A 15,286-nucleotide genomic window follows, 5' to 3' on the forward strand; every position below is an offset into this window, starting at 1 on the left:
AATTTAAAAGGCGCACATCATGTATTTTAACTATGCAGTATGCATTTATTGTGAAGGTTTTTCTTATTGAGAACTGGGCAGTTGCTTGCAGACTGTGGATCCCGGTTTATACTGGCCAAAAGTATACTAACATACACATCTGCATTTGGTTTGGGAGATTGTATTGAAATTTATTCTAGGCACATATGTGGTGTGAATTGAGCCTAATTGTTCGGGTATGCAGCAGCCAGGCATACTATAACATATAGACATGTTGTTAGAAAATGCTTTGTCCTTAGTAATTTGTACATGTATTTGGTAATCTGGTATGTTTCCTAATAGATTGTGACATTGAGATTACAGTACAGTATTAGGTCTGTTGCATGGTCATTAAAGGGGCTTGATCTGAGAAGTACCCTACAACCTCTTAAACAAAGAACATATTCCTGAACTAGGTTACTGTATGGAACCATTGAAGTAACTGACTCATTGGTCTAAGACTCATCATTCCCGTTTTTCCAGTTTTCTGGAAAATTTTGCTTTTCTAGATGTTTTAAACAGATTCATGAATTTTATTTGGCCCATCTCATTCCAGTTCCCCCTGGAGAAAGGTTTTGCAGACGTTTTCAACTGTCGCATTTTTGCAACTTTTTAAAGGACTTGTGACTTTTGGTGCTGAAAAGTTGCAAAAAATGGTTGAAGACAAAAGTAAAGAGCAATTTTGATTTATGCACAGCATGTGCCACTTCGAAGTACATGGCACACAAAAAAAGTCAGTGAATACTACAGGGCAAAAGAAACGTGACTCAAATCACAAATGATGAATTGGGCCCATTTTGTCATGTTCCAACATATTACTTTAGGCTCTATGGTAAAAGTCCTATTTCATTAATCTGTCTAAAGCATCTGGATGAACAAAGTTGTCAAGGAAAAATAAAAAGGGAAAGGCAACTTATAAAAATGGGCCAAAACGTTTAGAGAATAAGGCACAAATACTAAATTCACTAAAAAGGAGCAAATTACTCCAGAAAACTGGGGAATCATCAATGATTCCAGCTAAGGCAAAGTAATGTGGGCACTTTCCCTTTAAGAAATTTAACGTGAAACATTAAGGCTGTGTTCATGCGTTGCGTATTTTATGCAAATTTATGTAAATTAAAAGCAGCTTTTACATTGCCAGCAAAAGCTATGAAATTTAAGAAATCTCATGCACACACATTGTTTTTTTTCTCTGACTGAATTGGAAAACTGCTGTGTGTCACTTCTTTCAGTGTTTTTTTCACCCATAAAAAGCAATGAGTAAGTGCAAAATGCAGCAAAAAACGCAGGTGTCAAGTTTTGCTGTTTTTAATGAAAAAAGCAGATACAGTTATATGAAAAAGTTTGGGCACCCCTATTAATCTTAAGCTTAATGTTTTATAAAAATTGGTGTTTTTGCAACAGCTATTTCAGTTTGATATATGTAATAACTGTTGGACACAGTAATGCTTTTGCCGTGAAATGAGGTTTATTGTACTAACAGAAAATGTGCAATCTGCATTCAAACAAAATTTGTCAGGTGCATAAGTATGGACACCTCACTAGAAAAGTAACATTAATATTTAGTAGATCCTCCTTTTGCAAAAATAACAGCCTCTAGTCGCTTCTTGTAGCTTTTAATGAGTTCCTGGATCCTGGATGAAGGTATTTTTGACCATTCCTCTTTACAAAACAATTCCAGTTCAGTTAAGTTTGATGGTCGCCGAGCATGGACAGCCCTCTTCAAATGATCCCACAGATGTTCAATGATATTCAGGTCTGGGGACTGGGATGGCCATTCCAGAACATTGTAATTGTTCCTCTGCATGAATGCCTGAGTAGATTTGGAGCGGTGTTTTGGATCATTGTCTTGCTGAAAGATCCATCCCCTGCGTAACTTCAACTTTGTCACTGTTTCTTGAACATTATTGTCAAGAATCTGCTGATACTGAGTGGAATCCATGCGTCCCTCAACTTTAACAAGATTCCCGGTGCCGGCATTGGCCACACAGCCCCAAAGCATGATGGAACCTCCACCAAATTTTACTGTGGGTAGCAAGTGTTTTTCTTGGAATGCTGTGTTTTTTGCCGCCATGCATAACGCCTTTTTGTATGACCAAACAACTCAATCTTGGTTTCATCAGTCCACAGGACCTTCTTCCAAAAAGAAATTGGCTTCTCCAATTGTGCTGTTGCATACCTCAGCCGACTCTGTTTGTGGCGTGCTTGCAGAAACGGCTTCTTTCGCATCACTCTCCCATACAGCTTCTCCTTGTGCAAAGTGCGTTGTATAGTTGACCCATGCACAGTGACACCATCTGCAGCAAGTTGATGCTGCAGCTCTCTGGAGGTGGTCGGAGGATTGTCCTTGACTGATCTCACCATTCTTCTTCTCTGCCTTTCTGATGTTTTTCTTGGCCTGACACTTCTGGCCTTAACAAGAACTGTCCCTGTGTTCTTCCATTTCCTTACTATGTTCCTCACAGTGGAAACTGACAGGTTAAATCGCTGAGACAGCTTTTTGTATCCTTCCCCTGAACAACTATGTTGAATAATCTTTGTTTTCAGATCATTTGACAGTTGTTTTGAGGAGCCCATGATGCCACTCTTCAGAGGAGATTCAAAGAGGAGAACAACTTGCAAGTGGCCACTTTAAGTAGCTTTTCTCATGATTGCATACACCTGGCTATGAAGTTCAAAGCTCAATGAGGTTACAAAACCAAAAAAAGTGCTTCAGTAAATCAGTAAAAAGTAGGTAGGAGTATTTAAAACAAGAAAATGATAAGGGTGCCCATACTTATGCACCTGTCAAATTTTGTTTGAATGCAGATTGCACATTTTCTGTTAGTGCAATAAACCTCATTTCAAAGCAGAAACATTACTGTGTCCAACAGTTATTACATATATCAAACTGAAATAGCTGTTGCAAAAACACCATTTTTTATAAAACATTAAGCTTAAGATTAATAGGGGTGCCCAAACTTTTTCATATAACTGTACAGCAGTGTGTGAAACCCATTTATTTTTGTGATTTTTCCCAAGTTTAAACCGTAATGTCTTGGTCTCCTCACCTGACATTGCCAAGGTGTGAAATAGAACAATGAATGTAGCTGACCAAATTGAAATTGAACAATGCCTGAGTAACTCAATGGCTGACCAAAGTGTGAAAGTAAGTGTACAATGATTTATATGTTGTATATACTTTTTTATTATTACAGGGGACACACATAAAAGGTAACTGCATGTGATGTAGGCTCTACGTTGTGAGATAAAATGTGAGCATGTATTAGTTGTGGCCAAAAGTTTTGGGACTGACACAAATTTAGGTTTTCAATGGTTACTAAAGTACAATTATAAGCATTTCATAAGTTTTTAAACTTACTGACAGATATTTATAGTAAGTATAATGGTGATCCTGAATTTTCAAGTCTTCTACAATTTGCCCTGCCATGTTGGATATCAGCTTCTGGACCAAATCCTGGCTGATGGCAACACATTCTTACCTATAAGAAAGTGCTTGGAGTTCATCACAATTTATGTGTTTGTCCACCTGCTTTTTAAGAACTGGTCACAGGTTCTTAATGTGATTGACATCTAGAATGGTTTCCTTGCCAAGGACTGAAATTTTCAATGTTTTATTTTTCTGGCCATTTAGTTATCCCTTTTGCCTTGTGACATGAAAATAAGCATTAGCACTCATCAAATGACTCCTGGATGGTTGGGAGACGCTGCTCTTGGATGATGTTTAGATAGCATTCTTTATTCATGGCAGTGTTCAGGGCTGTAGCACGGCCGCCTACCGGAGTGTAGCACGGACGCCCACCGGAGTGTAGCATGGCCAACCACTGCGGGCCCAGTGGAGTGTAGCACGGCCGCCTACCGCGGGCCCACAGGAGTGTAGCACGGCCGCCCACAGGAGTGTAGCACGGCCGTCTACCGCGGGCCCACAGGAGTGTAGCACGGCCGCCCACAGGAGTGTAGCACGGCCGTCTACCGCAGGCCCACAGGAGTGTAGCACGGCCGCCCACCACGGGCCCACAGGAGTATAGCACGACTGCCCACAGGAGTGTAGCACGGCCGCCTAATGCAGGCCCACAGGAGTGTAGCACGGCCGTCTACTGCAGGCCCACAGGAGTGTAGCACGGCCGTCTACTGCAGGCCCACAGGAGTGTAGCACGGCCGCCCACAGGAGTGTAGCACGGCCGCCCACCACGGGCCCACAGGAGTGTAGCACGGCCGCCCACCACGGGCCCACAGGAGTGTAGCACGGCCGCCTACCGCGGGCCCACAGGAGTGTAGCACGGCCGCCCACAGCGGGCCCACAGGAGTGTAGCACGGCCGCCCACAGGAGTGTAGCACGGCCGTCTACCGCAGGCCCACAGGAGTGTAGCACGGCCACCCACCACGGGCCCACAGGAGTATAGCACGACCGCCCACAGGAGTGTAGCACGGCCGCCTAACGCAGGCCCACAGGAGTGTAGCACGGCCGTCTACTGCAGGCCCACAGGAGTGTAGCACGGCCGCCCACAGGAGTGTAGCACGGCCGTCTACCGCAGGCCCACAGGAGTGTAGCACGGCCGCCCACCACGGGCCCACAGGAGTATAGCACGACTGCCTAACGCAGGCCCACAGGAGTGTAGCACGGCCGTCTACTGCAGGCCCACAGGAGTGTAGCACGGCCGCCCACCACGGGCCCACAGGAGTGTAGCACGGCCGCCCACCACGGGCCCACAGGAGTGTAGCACGGCCGCCTACCGCGGGCCCACAGGGCGGTAGCACGACTGCCAAGCTGTGAGATGGTTCCTGATGTAACAACCAAGTTCTGTGGCTTTAAAGAACTGGGTAACCATGGAGGGCTGCTCCTATAGAGCTACATAACCTCAAACATTATAACATTGCGCTTCCACACAGAGTCCCCCGGTTTAGTCGCTCATCTGCGCTGTGGTGGTGTGGGCAGCCATGTTTGGGGTGAAGCACCACACACAGAAGTCACCGCTTCACCCCTCAATAATGGGCACAGGTATCACACTTTATGTCGGACACAGGCTGTACAGTAAAGTCCTGAGGAGCGGAGCGTCTCACTGCAGGAAGGTGACGGCGCAGTATGGACACTTCTCTCGTGACCACAGCTCCTCCGGCTCCGTCTCACAGGACGCCCTGTTTGGTGACGTTGCAGCCAGTGGGCGGAATCCTTCTCAGCTTCACCCTCCTGTGCGCGTCCCCGGCGTCCTATGCTGATGTTGTGAACGCGCACCGCGGAGGGAGCGACTGACGGGGCCGGTCTCACAGTGGGGGAGTCGCCGCCAAACTCAACGTCTTTTCCCTTATGGCCATGCTGGCGCGGTGATACTGGCGCCGCTCGGCGATGGATTCCTGGCGGGACTGCTTTCTTGTGCGCTGGGTCTGGCAGCAGTTGGTACGTAGCCTCCTATCCTGTCCCGTCACTGTCGGCGCGGGGATCTCGGGCAGCTCTGCAGGACAGAGCGGGGTCGGTGTAGGCCTCAATCTCAGTCTGTGATAAGAACTTTGTTGTCCCTGGACGGATAGTTGTGCTGGGGAGGACGAGGTTAGAGGCGACAATGGCGGAGCAGGAAAGCCGCAGAAAGGGCCACTTACACAACTTTATGTGCGGCACTTCATGTAGTGAGTGTGAACTCATCCCTGTCACACAGCACAGGCTGAGGAGGAGGCCTGGTGGTCAGAGGGCTCACACTGTGTACTGGATACTGCACATATACTGTATACTACTGATGTATACACTCTGCACCTCATGGTCTGGACTCTGCATATATATATATATATATATATATATATATACATACACACACACTCTCTCTGCTCGTATATATACACTACTGATGTATACACACACACACTCTCTGCTCGTATATATACACTACTGATGTATACACACACACACTCTCTGCTCGTATATATACACTACTGATGTATACACACACTCTCTGCTCGTATATATACACTACTGATGTATACACTCTGCACCTCATGGTCTGGACTCTGCATATATATATATATATATATACACACACACACACTCTCTGTTCGTATATATACACTACTGATGTATACACACACACTCTCTGCTCGTATATATACACTACTGATGTATACACACACACTCTCTGCTCGTATATATACACTACTGATGTATACACACACACTCTCTGCTCGTATATATACACTACTGATGTATACACTCTGCACCTCATGGTCTGGACTCTGCATATATATACACACACACACACACACACTCTCTGCTCGTATATATACACTACTGATGTATACACACACACACTCTCTGCTCGTATATATACACTACTGATGTATACACACACACTCTTTGCTCGTATATATACACTACTGATGTATACACTCTGCACCTCATGGTCTGGACTCTGCATATATATATACACACACACACACACACTCTCTGCTCGTATATATACACTACTGATGTATACACACACACTCTCTGCTCGTATATATACACTACTGATGTATACACACACACTCTCTGCTCGTATATATACACTACTGATGTATACACTCTGCACCTCATGGTCTGGACTCTGCATATATATATATATACACACACACACTCTCTGTTCGTATATATACACTACTGATGTATACACACACACTCTCTGCTCGTATATATACACTACTGATGTATACACACACACTCTGCTCGTATATATACACTACTGATGTATACACTCTGCACCTCATGGTCTGGACTCTGCATATATATACACACACACACACACACACACTCTCTGCTCGTATATATACACTACTGATGTATACACACACACACTCTCTGCTCGTATATATACACTACTGATGTATACACACACACTCTTTGCTCGTATATATACACTACTGATGTATACACTCTGCACCTCATGGTCTGGACTCTGCATATATATATACACACACACACACACTCTCTGCTCGTATATATACACTACTGATGTATACACACACACTCTCTGCTCGTATATATACACTACTGATGTATACACACACACTCTCTGCTCGTATATATACACTACTGATGTATACACTCTGCACCTCATGGTCTGGACTCTGCATATATATATATATACACACACACACACACACTCTCTGCTCGTATATATACACTACTGATGTATACACACACACTGTGAGCAGTATCCGTTCCATGAGGTTCAGTTTGAGTATCATCAGTAGTGTATGTATGTATACAGTATATACACCAAAAGTAGGTGGACAGAAAATAACATTTATTTTGATTTATATATAAAATGATATTTACTAACACAAGCATAACATTGACAATTTAATTTTTTATTCTGAACAATAATACAAAAGCCCTTAAATTTTATCAATGCAGGTGCTCAAACTGTTTTCCATTACAATTTGCACAGCTTTGAAGTTACGTTTCGACAAACTTTTTTGCACAAGTCTCTTTGGGTATTAATTTCTTGAAATTCATCTCTTAAGGTATCTGCACACGATGCAGAAATGAAGCAGAAAATTTCTGCATCATTTCTGCATTTCCCTGGCAGAAAAAACGCATGCAGATTGTGCATGCGTTTATCCTGCAGAATACATGCGGATCCACATGCAGATTCACATGCGTTTCCGCATGCAGATTGACAAGCGCTTTCCAGGCGATGTTAGCATCACTTGGAAAGTGCTTGACAACTAGGTCACACTGTATAAATCCATGCAAACAGCATGGATTTATATAGTGTGACCCAAGAGAGTGTATATACTTGCCTCCGATGGCCCGCGCTGTCCTGCTCACTCCGTTCTCCCGGCAACTTTGAATTGAAAGACCTGCCGACGTCAGCGTCACGTGACCCGTCACATGACTCTGACGTCAGCGCAGGTCCTACAACTCACTGCAAGTGCCGGGAACCAAGCGGGAGCGCTGCGCGGGCCGACAGAAGGTAAGTATACATTTATTTTTTATTTTATTCTTTTTTTACAGCTTTTTTAATGGTACCTGGGTGTGGATGAGACTCTCCTCTCCTCCACACTCGGGTACCATCCGCATATTAGAACTCGCCAATAGCGCAAGTACAGATGCTGTCTTGCGGAATTGGCGTGTTCTAATGCAAGTCAATGGCGGCGAAATCGCCGCGTTTCCGCAAAATTAATTGACATGCTGCGGATTTTTGACCGCAGCGTTCACGCTGCGGAAAAATCCGCATCATGGGCACAGCACATGCGGATTTCCATTGGGGAACATTGCTGCCCTTCTACCATGCGTTTTTCATGCGTTTCCGCGGCGTTTACGCAACTGCAAAAACGCAGCGGAAACGCATGAAATACGCATCGTGTGAACTCAGCCTTATGTAATTTTTCAAATCACTGACACTTTTTGGTTTTCGACTATAAACTTTGTCCTTGAGTACTCCCCAAAAGAAAAAATCCATTGGGGTCAAGTCTGGTGAACGTGCCGGCCGATCAATTTTTTAGGAAATGTTTCATCAAAATACTCGCGGACTACTCTTGAATAATGTGGAGGGGCCCCATCTTGTTGGAAATAAAGGTCATTTGAATTAGGCTGTTGCTGTAACTGGGGAACAACTTGATTCATTAGAATTTCAAGATGCTTATCTCCTATGACTGTTCCTTCAAAAAATATTGGTCCTAAAACACCAAAACTTGAAATACCAACCCAAACATTGACACCAGGCTCATTTAGTTGTTGCTCTAATGTTAAATGCATGTTCTCATTATACCAGTAAATACAATTATGTCTGTTAATATGGCCGGATACTGTGAAAGAAGCTTCATCACTCCACATAATGTTATCTAAAATTACTGGATTTTGTTTGATAAATCTCCCCCTTCATAACCTTATTACACTTTCTGTCCACCTACTTTTGGACCACCCTGTATGTATGTATGTATGTATATATATATATATATATATATATATATATATATATATATATATATATATATATATATATATATATATATAATATTCCACTACTTATGTATACACACATTCCGCTCATACATACATTTCGTATTCTCCGTATATACTGATATAACAGACATTACTGATATAGATATATACACACTCACTGATATTTATCTATTTATCATATACCAAAATAGCACATACTGCACCTCGTGTACCAGACATATACTGATAATATACTTACCTCAAAGACTCCATATATACTGGTATACCGGATGCTACGCCTCCCCATATATACTGGTATACCGGATGCTACGTCTCCCATATGTACTGGTATACCGGATGCTACGTCTCCCATATGTACTGGTATACCGGACGCTACGCCTCCTCATATGTACTGGTATACCGGACGCTACGTCTCCTCATATGTACTGGTATACCGGACGCTACGCCTCCTCATATGTACTGGTATACCGGACGCTACGTCTCCTCATATGTACTGGTATACCGGACGCTACGCCTCCTCATATGTACTGGTATACCGGACGCTACGCCTCCTCATATGTACTGGTATACCGGACGCTACGCCTCCTCATATGTACTGGTATACCGGACGCTACACCTCCTCATATGTACTGGTATACCGGACGCTACGCCTCCTCATATGTACTGGTATACCGGACGCTACGCCTCCTCATATACTCCTTACATACTGAGGTACCAGATACTTCACATCATGCCATTTCATCGACCACCATGTCCTAGTGTCCCCCCCCCCCCCCCCCAAGAAAAAAAAAATGGTGCCAAATATGAGCAGCTGACTGGTGTAAAACTCACCATGTATGATAAAATAGCACCAAAAGATTTATTCATGCAGTGATATCAGATGTGTGGTGTAGCTGTGAGGAGGAGCGGCATTTGTAATGAACGTCACTTTTGAGGCCCAAATAAACTTTCTGTCACGAACGATGTTTGTTGGGTCGACTTCACTGACACTGCCGAGCTGTGGTCTGTAATTCTAGTGTAACATGGATGTTAGTCCTCCTGACAGCATGTGGCAGCTGAGGAATAGACACCACTACTCCAGTGGGTTGTCCCATTCACATTTAAAATGTAGCTTTAAATGTATAATTGCTAGAGGTCTGACTGCAGAAACCCTCACCAGTCCCAAGAATGGGGGGTCCTAAAGTCCGCATTTGTGAATGGAGCATACTTTTCATGTGTGACCATCATATCACAGTGAATGAAGCGGTGGTCACAAATGTTCACTACTGCTCCAATCACAATGGGGGCTTTGGGACCTCCATCCCTAGGATTGTCAGTGGCTGGGTCCCTTGTGATTATAGCTTTATCATCTACTCTGTTAGATAATGTGATGCTTATGGGACAACCCCTTCAAAGAACTTCACTACTACCTACACAACCCTCTTTTTAAATGAAGTCCTGTTCCCTGTAAAATTAAGAAAATAACAGATTCTCACCTCCGGCTGCTATTGGGCTGCTGCGCTCTTGTTTTCCTCCGTCTAATGTCGGATAAGCAGAAGAAGTGAGAGCGCAGCAGCCCGATAGCAGCTGCTAATTGGCTGTGAGACTCACGTGGCACAGAAATGCCAGGTGGACTTGGCAGACCCATCGCTGACATTCTCAGAACTTTGCTGGTGGTGATTATATTTGCTTTTTTATTTGAAAGTAGGGATTGTGTCATTTAAAAAGACTTTGTCCAAGTAGTGGGCAAACTCTTCATGGGTCCCCAACACATGTGCACACTTTATGCAGTTTTGCCTCAAGGTTTTTTTAATCGTAAAGTCCGGTTCATGTCAACGTTTAAATTATCATTTAATTTTATTCATCTGTTAAATGTACAAGTAAAGATCACACTGCAATGTATTTATGTTCTTTAACCCTATCTTGAATGAACAAAGGCTCATCTGAATTGGCAATGTGAATTAGATTTTCTGCATTTAAATTGACAAGCATGTAAGCTTTCTGATTTGCAGCTTGTCAATTTTTTTATTTTTTTGCTGAATTCATTACACTTGTATTAAATACTTTATAATTTGCTGTATTTCTGCAATAAAATCCATGGCAAAACCCTCTAAGGCTATGTGCCCACGATGCAGAAATGAAGCAGAAAATTTCTGCAGCATTTCTGCATCTCCCTGGCAGAAATAACGCATGCAGATTGTGCATGCGTTTTCCCTGCAGAATACATGCGGAATACATGCAGATTCACATGCGTTTCCGCATGCAGATTGACAAGCGCTTTCCAGGCGATTTTAGCATCACTTGGAAAGTGCTTGACAACTAGGTCACACTATATAAATCCATGCAAACAGCATGGATTTATATAGTGTGACCGTAAAACAATGCTTAAAATAAAGCTATACTCACCCCCGATGCCCCGGCGTGTGCTGCAGCTCTCGTTCCTGTCTGGTTCCCGGCTGCCGGCATATCGCGAGACACAGCGGTGAAGGGCCTGCGGTCACATGATTGTGACGTCACCGAAGGTCCTTCAGCGCTGCCGGCATTCAGAGAGAAGCCACCGGACAGGTGAATATAAACTTTATTTTTTATTTTATTCTTTTTTTACAGGTACAATGGTACCCAGGTCTGGATGAGAGTCTTCTCTCCTCCAGAACTGGGTACCATCCGCACATAGAGACGCATAGAATCCGCTTGTACAAATGTACAGACACGCATTCTATGCGTCTCAATGCAAGTCAATGGCGGCGCTTCCGCAAAATTAATGAACATGCTGCGGATTTATGAGCGCTGCAGAATCGCTGCGGAAAAATCCGCATCATGTGCATTGACATTGCAGAATGCCATTGGGGACCATGGGGTGCGGATTACCATGCGTTTTTGATGCGTTTCCGCTGCGAAAATTCCGCAGCATAAACGCATGAAAAACGCATCGTGTGCACGCAGCCTAAGGCTAGTTCACATAGTATTTGAATACTCTTATTTATCCACTTTGCTATTCATGTGGAAAGTTTTTTTTGCAACTTTGCGTCGGCACAAAAACTATTATTCTTAGGCCTCATTCAGATGTCTGTGAATGACGTGTGTACTATCCTTGTTGCCACAGATAGAACTTCCACGCTGCAAGAATAGACAGTTTTGACTCTGCAGCATCAGGTGTAGAGCAGGGGCAATGAAGCTGGCCGGATCCAGCAAACCCGCCACCTTCAGAGCAATGCTTCCAAGCAGCATAGTAAAGATCTTGTAAGTAGTGATGAGTGCAAGTGCTCATTACTCCAGTTTGTCTAGGGTGCTTGGGTATGCAGAGTATCACTGGTGCTCGAGTGACGTGGTCGAGTCCTCACTGTTGCTTGTTTCTCGGTTGTTAGACAGCCACAAAACATGCGGGGATTGCCTAACAAACATGTGCTGTCTCCACATGTTTTGTGGATGTCTAACATGCGGCTGCGGGGACTCGAACATATACCCAAGCACCCTAGGCAAACTCGAGTAACGAGCACTTGCGCTCATCACTACTTGTAAGTGCTGCATTTCTTGCCTAAGAGACCTGCCACTGCTGATAGACTGCAGAGGTGGCCATTAACCTAGGCAACGAGCAGTAAACTATAAAATTAGAAATTGCTCAGTTTTTGAGAACAGAGGATTATTTCATTAGAAGTAAATTGCAAAGTTGCTTATTTTTACAAACATGCTGCAATTTTACTCATTCACTTCAGATTAACCCTTTAATGTTGTGAAAATGTTTTTTTTTTTTGTGATAGAGCATTTCTTGTGAGCTAAAATAGAAAAATAAGGAAAATTCTAATATTTCCGCACTTTTCTAATTTTCTACTTCTCCGTCCCCCCCCACCTGTTTCCAAAGCTGTGTTATAGTTCTATGGACAGCTTATATGGCTACATAATGTTGTCATAGTGCGGCTATACAAATAGCTGGGAGCAGTGTATTTCAGGATAATTGGTAAATATATTCTAAAATGTTTTTTTTTTTTTTATTATTATTTTGAACCCATATAAATATTTACTTTACACTTTTCAGTACTTTCGCAAAGCCTGTTTCACACCACGTTGTTTTACAACTTCATATTTTTATACTGAAAACAAAAAAAACAAACAAAAACTGTCTCTTACAGCCAGGGCTGTGGAGTCTTTGAGCCAAACCTCCGACGCCTCAATTTCCCTGACCCCACTGCTCTCCATCACTACTGAGCGTGTACATAAAGTGCAGCACAGATTCATCTCAACTAAAAGCCGAGATCCTTAGATCAGAAACGGCACAGACATTTATAGAACATTTCAGAACCTCCCCAAATTCTTATGAAAACATTTACAGCACATCCTGCATTGCACTGCTGTACCCAATTTATTATATATTTTCGGAGTCGGTCCATTTTATACCAACTCCACCAAAATGGGCTCCGACTCTACAACCTTGCTTACAGCAAGCATATCAGTCTTATACTTTGCTTCTTTTTTTTTTTTATTAGTTTTATTTATTTTTAAACTAATACTTTTAGTATTAGTGGTGGTGTCTTGAGATGATGTAACTTGTTTTGTGGAGAAAATAACATGAGAAAAACTTCATGAAACATATGACAATACATTTGCATCCATCTTCTACAGATTGCATTGTTATAAGAAAAACAAACAAACGTTTTTTTAAAGGGTGATAAAGGACAGCAAACTGCGTTTTTACATCCAGTAAAAACAAAACAGAAATGAAGTAGATTTGTGCAGAGACATATGTTAAACGGATACCAATTTGACATAGGTTTTTCCCTTGATATTCTAAGTAAATGCAAAATTTTTTACAGTACGAATGGATACGTGGTGTGAAACAAGTATAACTTTAAAATAACATCCAGTCACAGTGTTTTAGGGTGAAAAATTGTATTAAAATATCAACAAATGTCTGTAAATGCTGTGTGTGAAGCAGTTTTATATCTTTGGTGTTATTTTGTGAAGGACATATCTTTAACCTGTGTTTAACCACAGCGTTTGTTCCCCAGACAAAGGAACTGCTACCTGTTCCTTTCAGAGAGTTAACACATACGTGGCTTCTTTCTACTAAAGTCTGTGGGAAGTGAGGTATGGAGGTGGCACAAGTGAGTGCACTTGGCTGTCTTCTCATCCGGAATTGACTTCATTGTTCAATGACCGCACCAGACCCCCCTAAATGTGATGGATCTCACATTTGTAGATCATGCGCTGGCTGTGTACGTTATTTGAAGCCTTGCCTAATCATTCTTTATTCCAGTGAACTGTACTGCTAATGTTTAGCACAAGGTGTGCACAATGCTCACTGTGAAAATTCAATCCATCAGCTTTGATCTAGGGGCTATGGTGGCCGGAAGGAGACTTCTTTTTCGCGGTCATCTTAAGCCCTCCCTTGGAAGGCTCAAAAGTTGTGGCATGTAAGAAATTCTCCATGTAAAAATATGTAGTATTAACTTTTTTTTTTAGTTTACTGTAAGGGAGTACATATTACCAACACATTACACTAGATCCTAATATATATGTATATAATATATATATATTATTTCATGATAGACCACTTCATATATTATTGTCTGGGAATACTGAAAGACTGCACATTTTTTTGGATCATTGCATTATTTTTGTTGTTTTCCTTGGAAAGTGATTGTGAAGAGTTGGAGATATTTTGTAGTCCATGTCAGACACTAGTAATGTTTCCTGGAGGTGTTTTGCATGGTTAGTAGGTAAGTGGACAGGGGGCATCAGATTTAGTTTTAAATACTTACCGCAAGTATTTTTACGAGAGTCATTAGTGCGGATCCCTCCCACATGAGGAAAGGCAGGGTAGCATAGTTTGCAAAGTGTTCACAATGCCTCTTTGGTGGCGGTTTTGCAGATGTGAAGGAGGGGAGGCAACAGGACACTGATCTGACTGATGTACTGGCAGCATAATGGATGATATTAGGGAGGGGTACAATAGATTGCAAATGTGAAGTCAGGTTTAATGTCAGCGTGAAGATTGACTTTGATCTCTGCTAGGTTTATTGAGTGAAAATATGTGGAAGATCATTGTACCAGATTTCTGTCTCAATTTGCACCTAAAATCTCGTGTTATGCGTTTCAGACACTGTGTCTCACTCAACAAGTGGAAATGGTTCAGTCAAAAATAATAATAATAATAGTTTATTTTTATAGCGCCAACATATTCCGCAGCACTTTACAAATTTTAGGGGGGACTTATACAGACAATACAGAATAAGCATATCTCATATCGAACGGAGTGAGGGCCCTGCTCGCGAGCTTACAGTCTATGAGGAAGTGGGGGAGACACAAAAGGTAAAAAGTACATATATTGTATAATGCAGCCTTGATATACTGAATAGGATA

The 15,286-nt window shown here is 42.6% G+C and overlaps 1 protein-coding gene across 6 annotated transcripts in view; it reads left to right on the forward strand.

Moving 5' to 3' along the window:
* The first annotated feature begins 5,199 nt into the window (after positions 1 to 5,199).
* ATP11B (ATPase phospholipid transporting 11B (putative)) overlaps positions 5,200 to 15,286 on the forward strand; it is a 158,466-nt gene continuing 148,379 nt past the window's right edge. For 5 of the 6 annotated variants that reach the window (XM_073674984.1, XM_073674983.1, XM_073674982.1 and 2 more), the window contains exon 1: positions 5,200 to 5,413. In XM_073674984.1, the coding sequence (XP_073531085.1) occupies positions 5,363 to 5,413 (51 nt within the window). In that variant the 5' untranslated portion in view covers positions 5,200 to 5,362. The remainder of the gene's footprint in view (positions 5,414 to 15,286) is intronic. The other variant, XM_073674988.1, reaches the window with a different exon arrangement.

Source organism: Phyllobates terribilis, unplaced genomic scaffold, assembly GCF_046119375.1.
Source record: "Phyllobates terribilis strain yellow unplaced genomic scaffold, ASM4611937v1 Scaffold_3__8_contigs__length_932513732, whole genome shotgun sequence".
NCBI classification, from domain to species: domain Eukaryota; kingdom Metazoa; phylum Chordata; class Amphibia; order Anura; family Dendrobatidae; genus Phyllobates; species Phyllobates terribilis.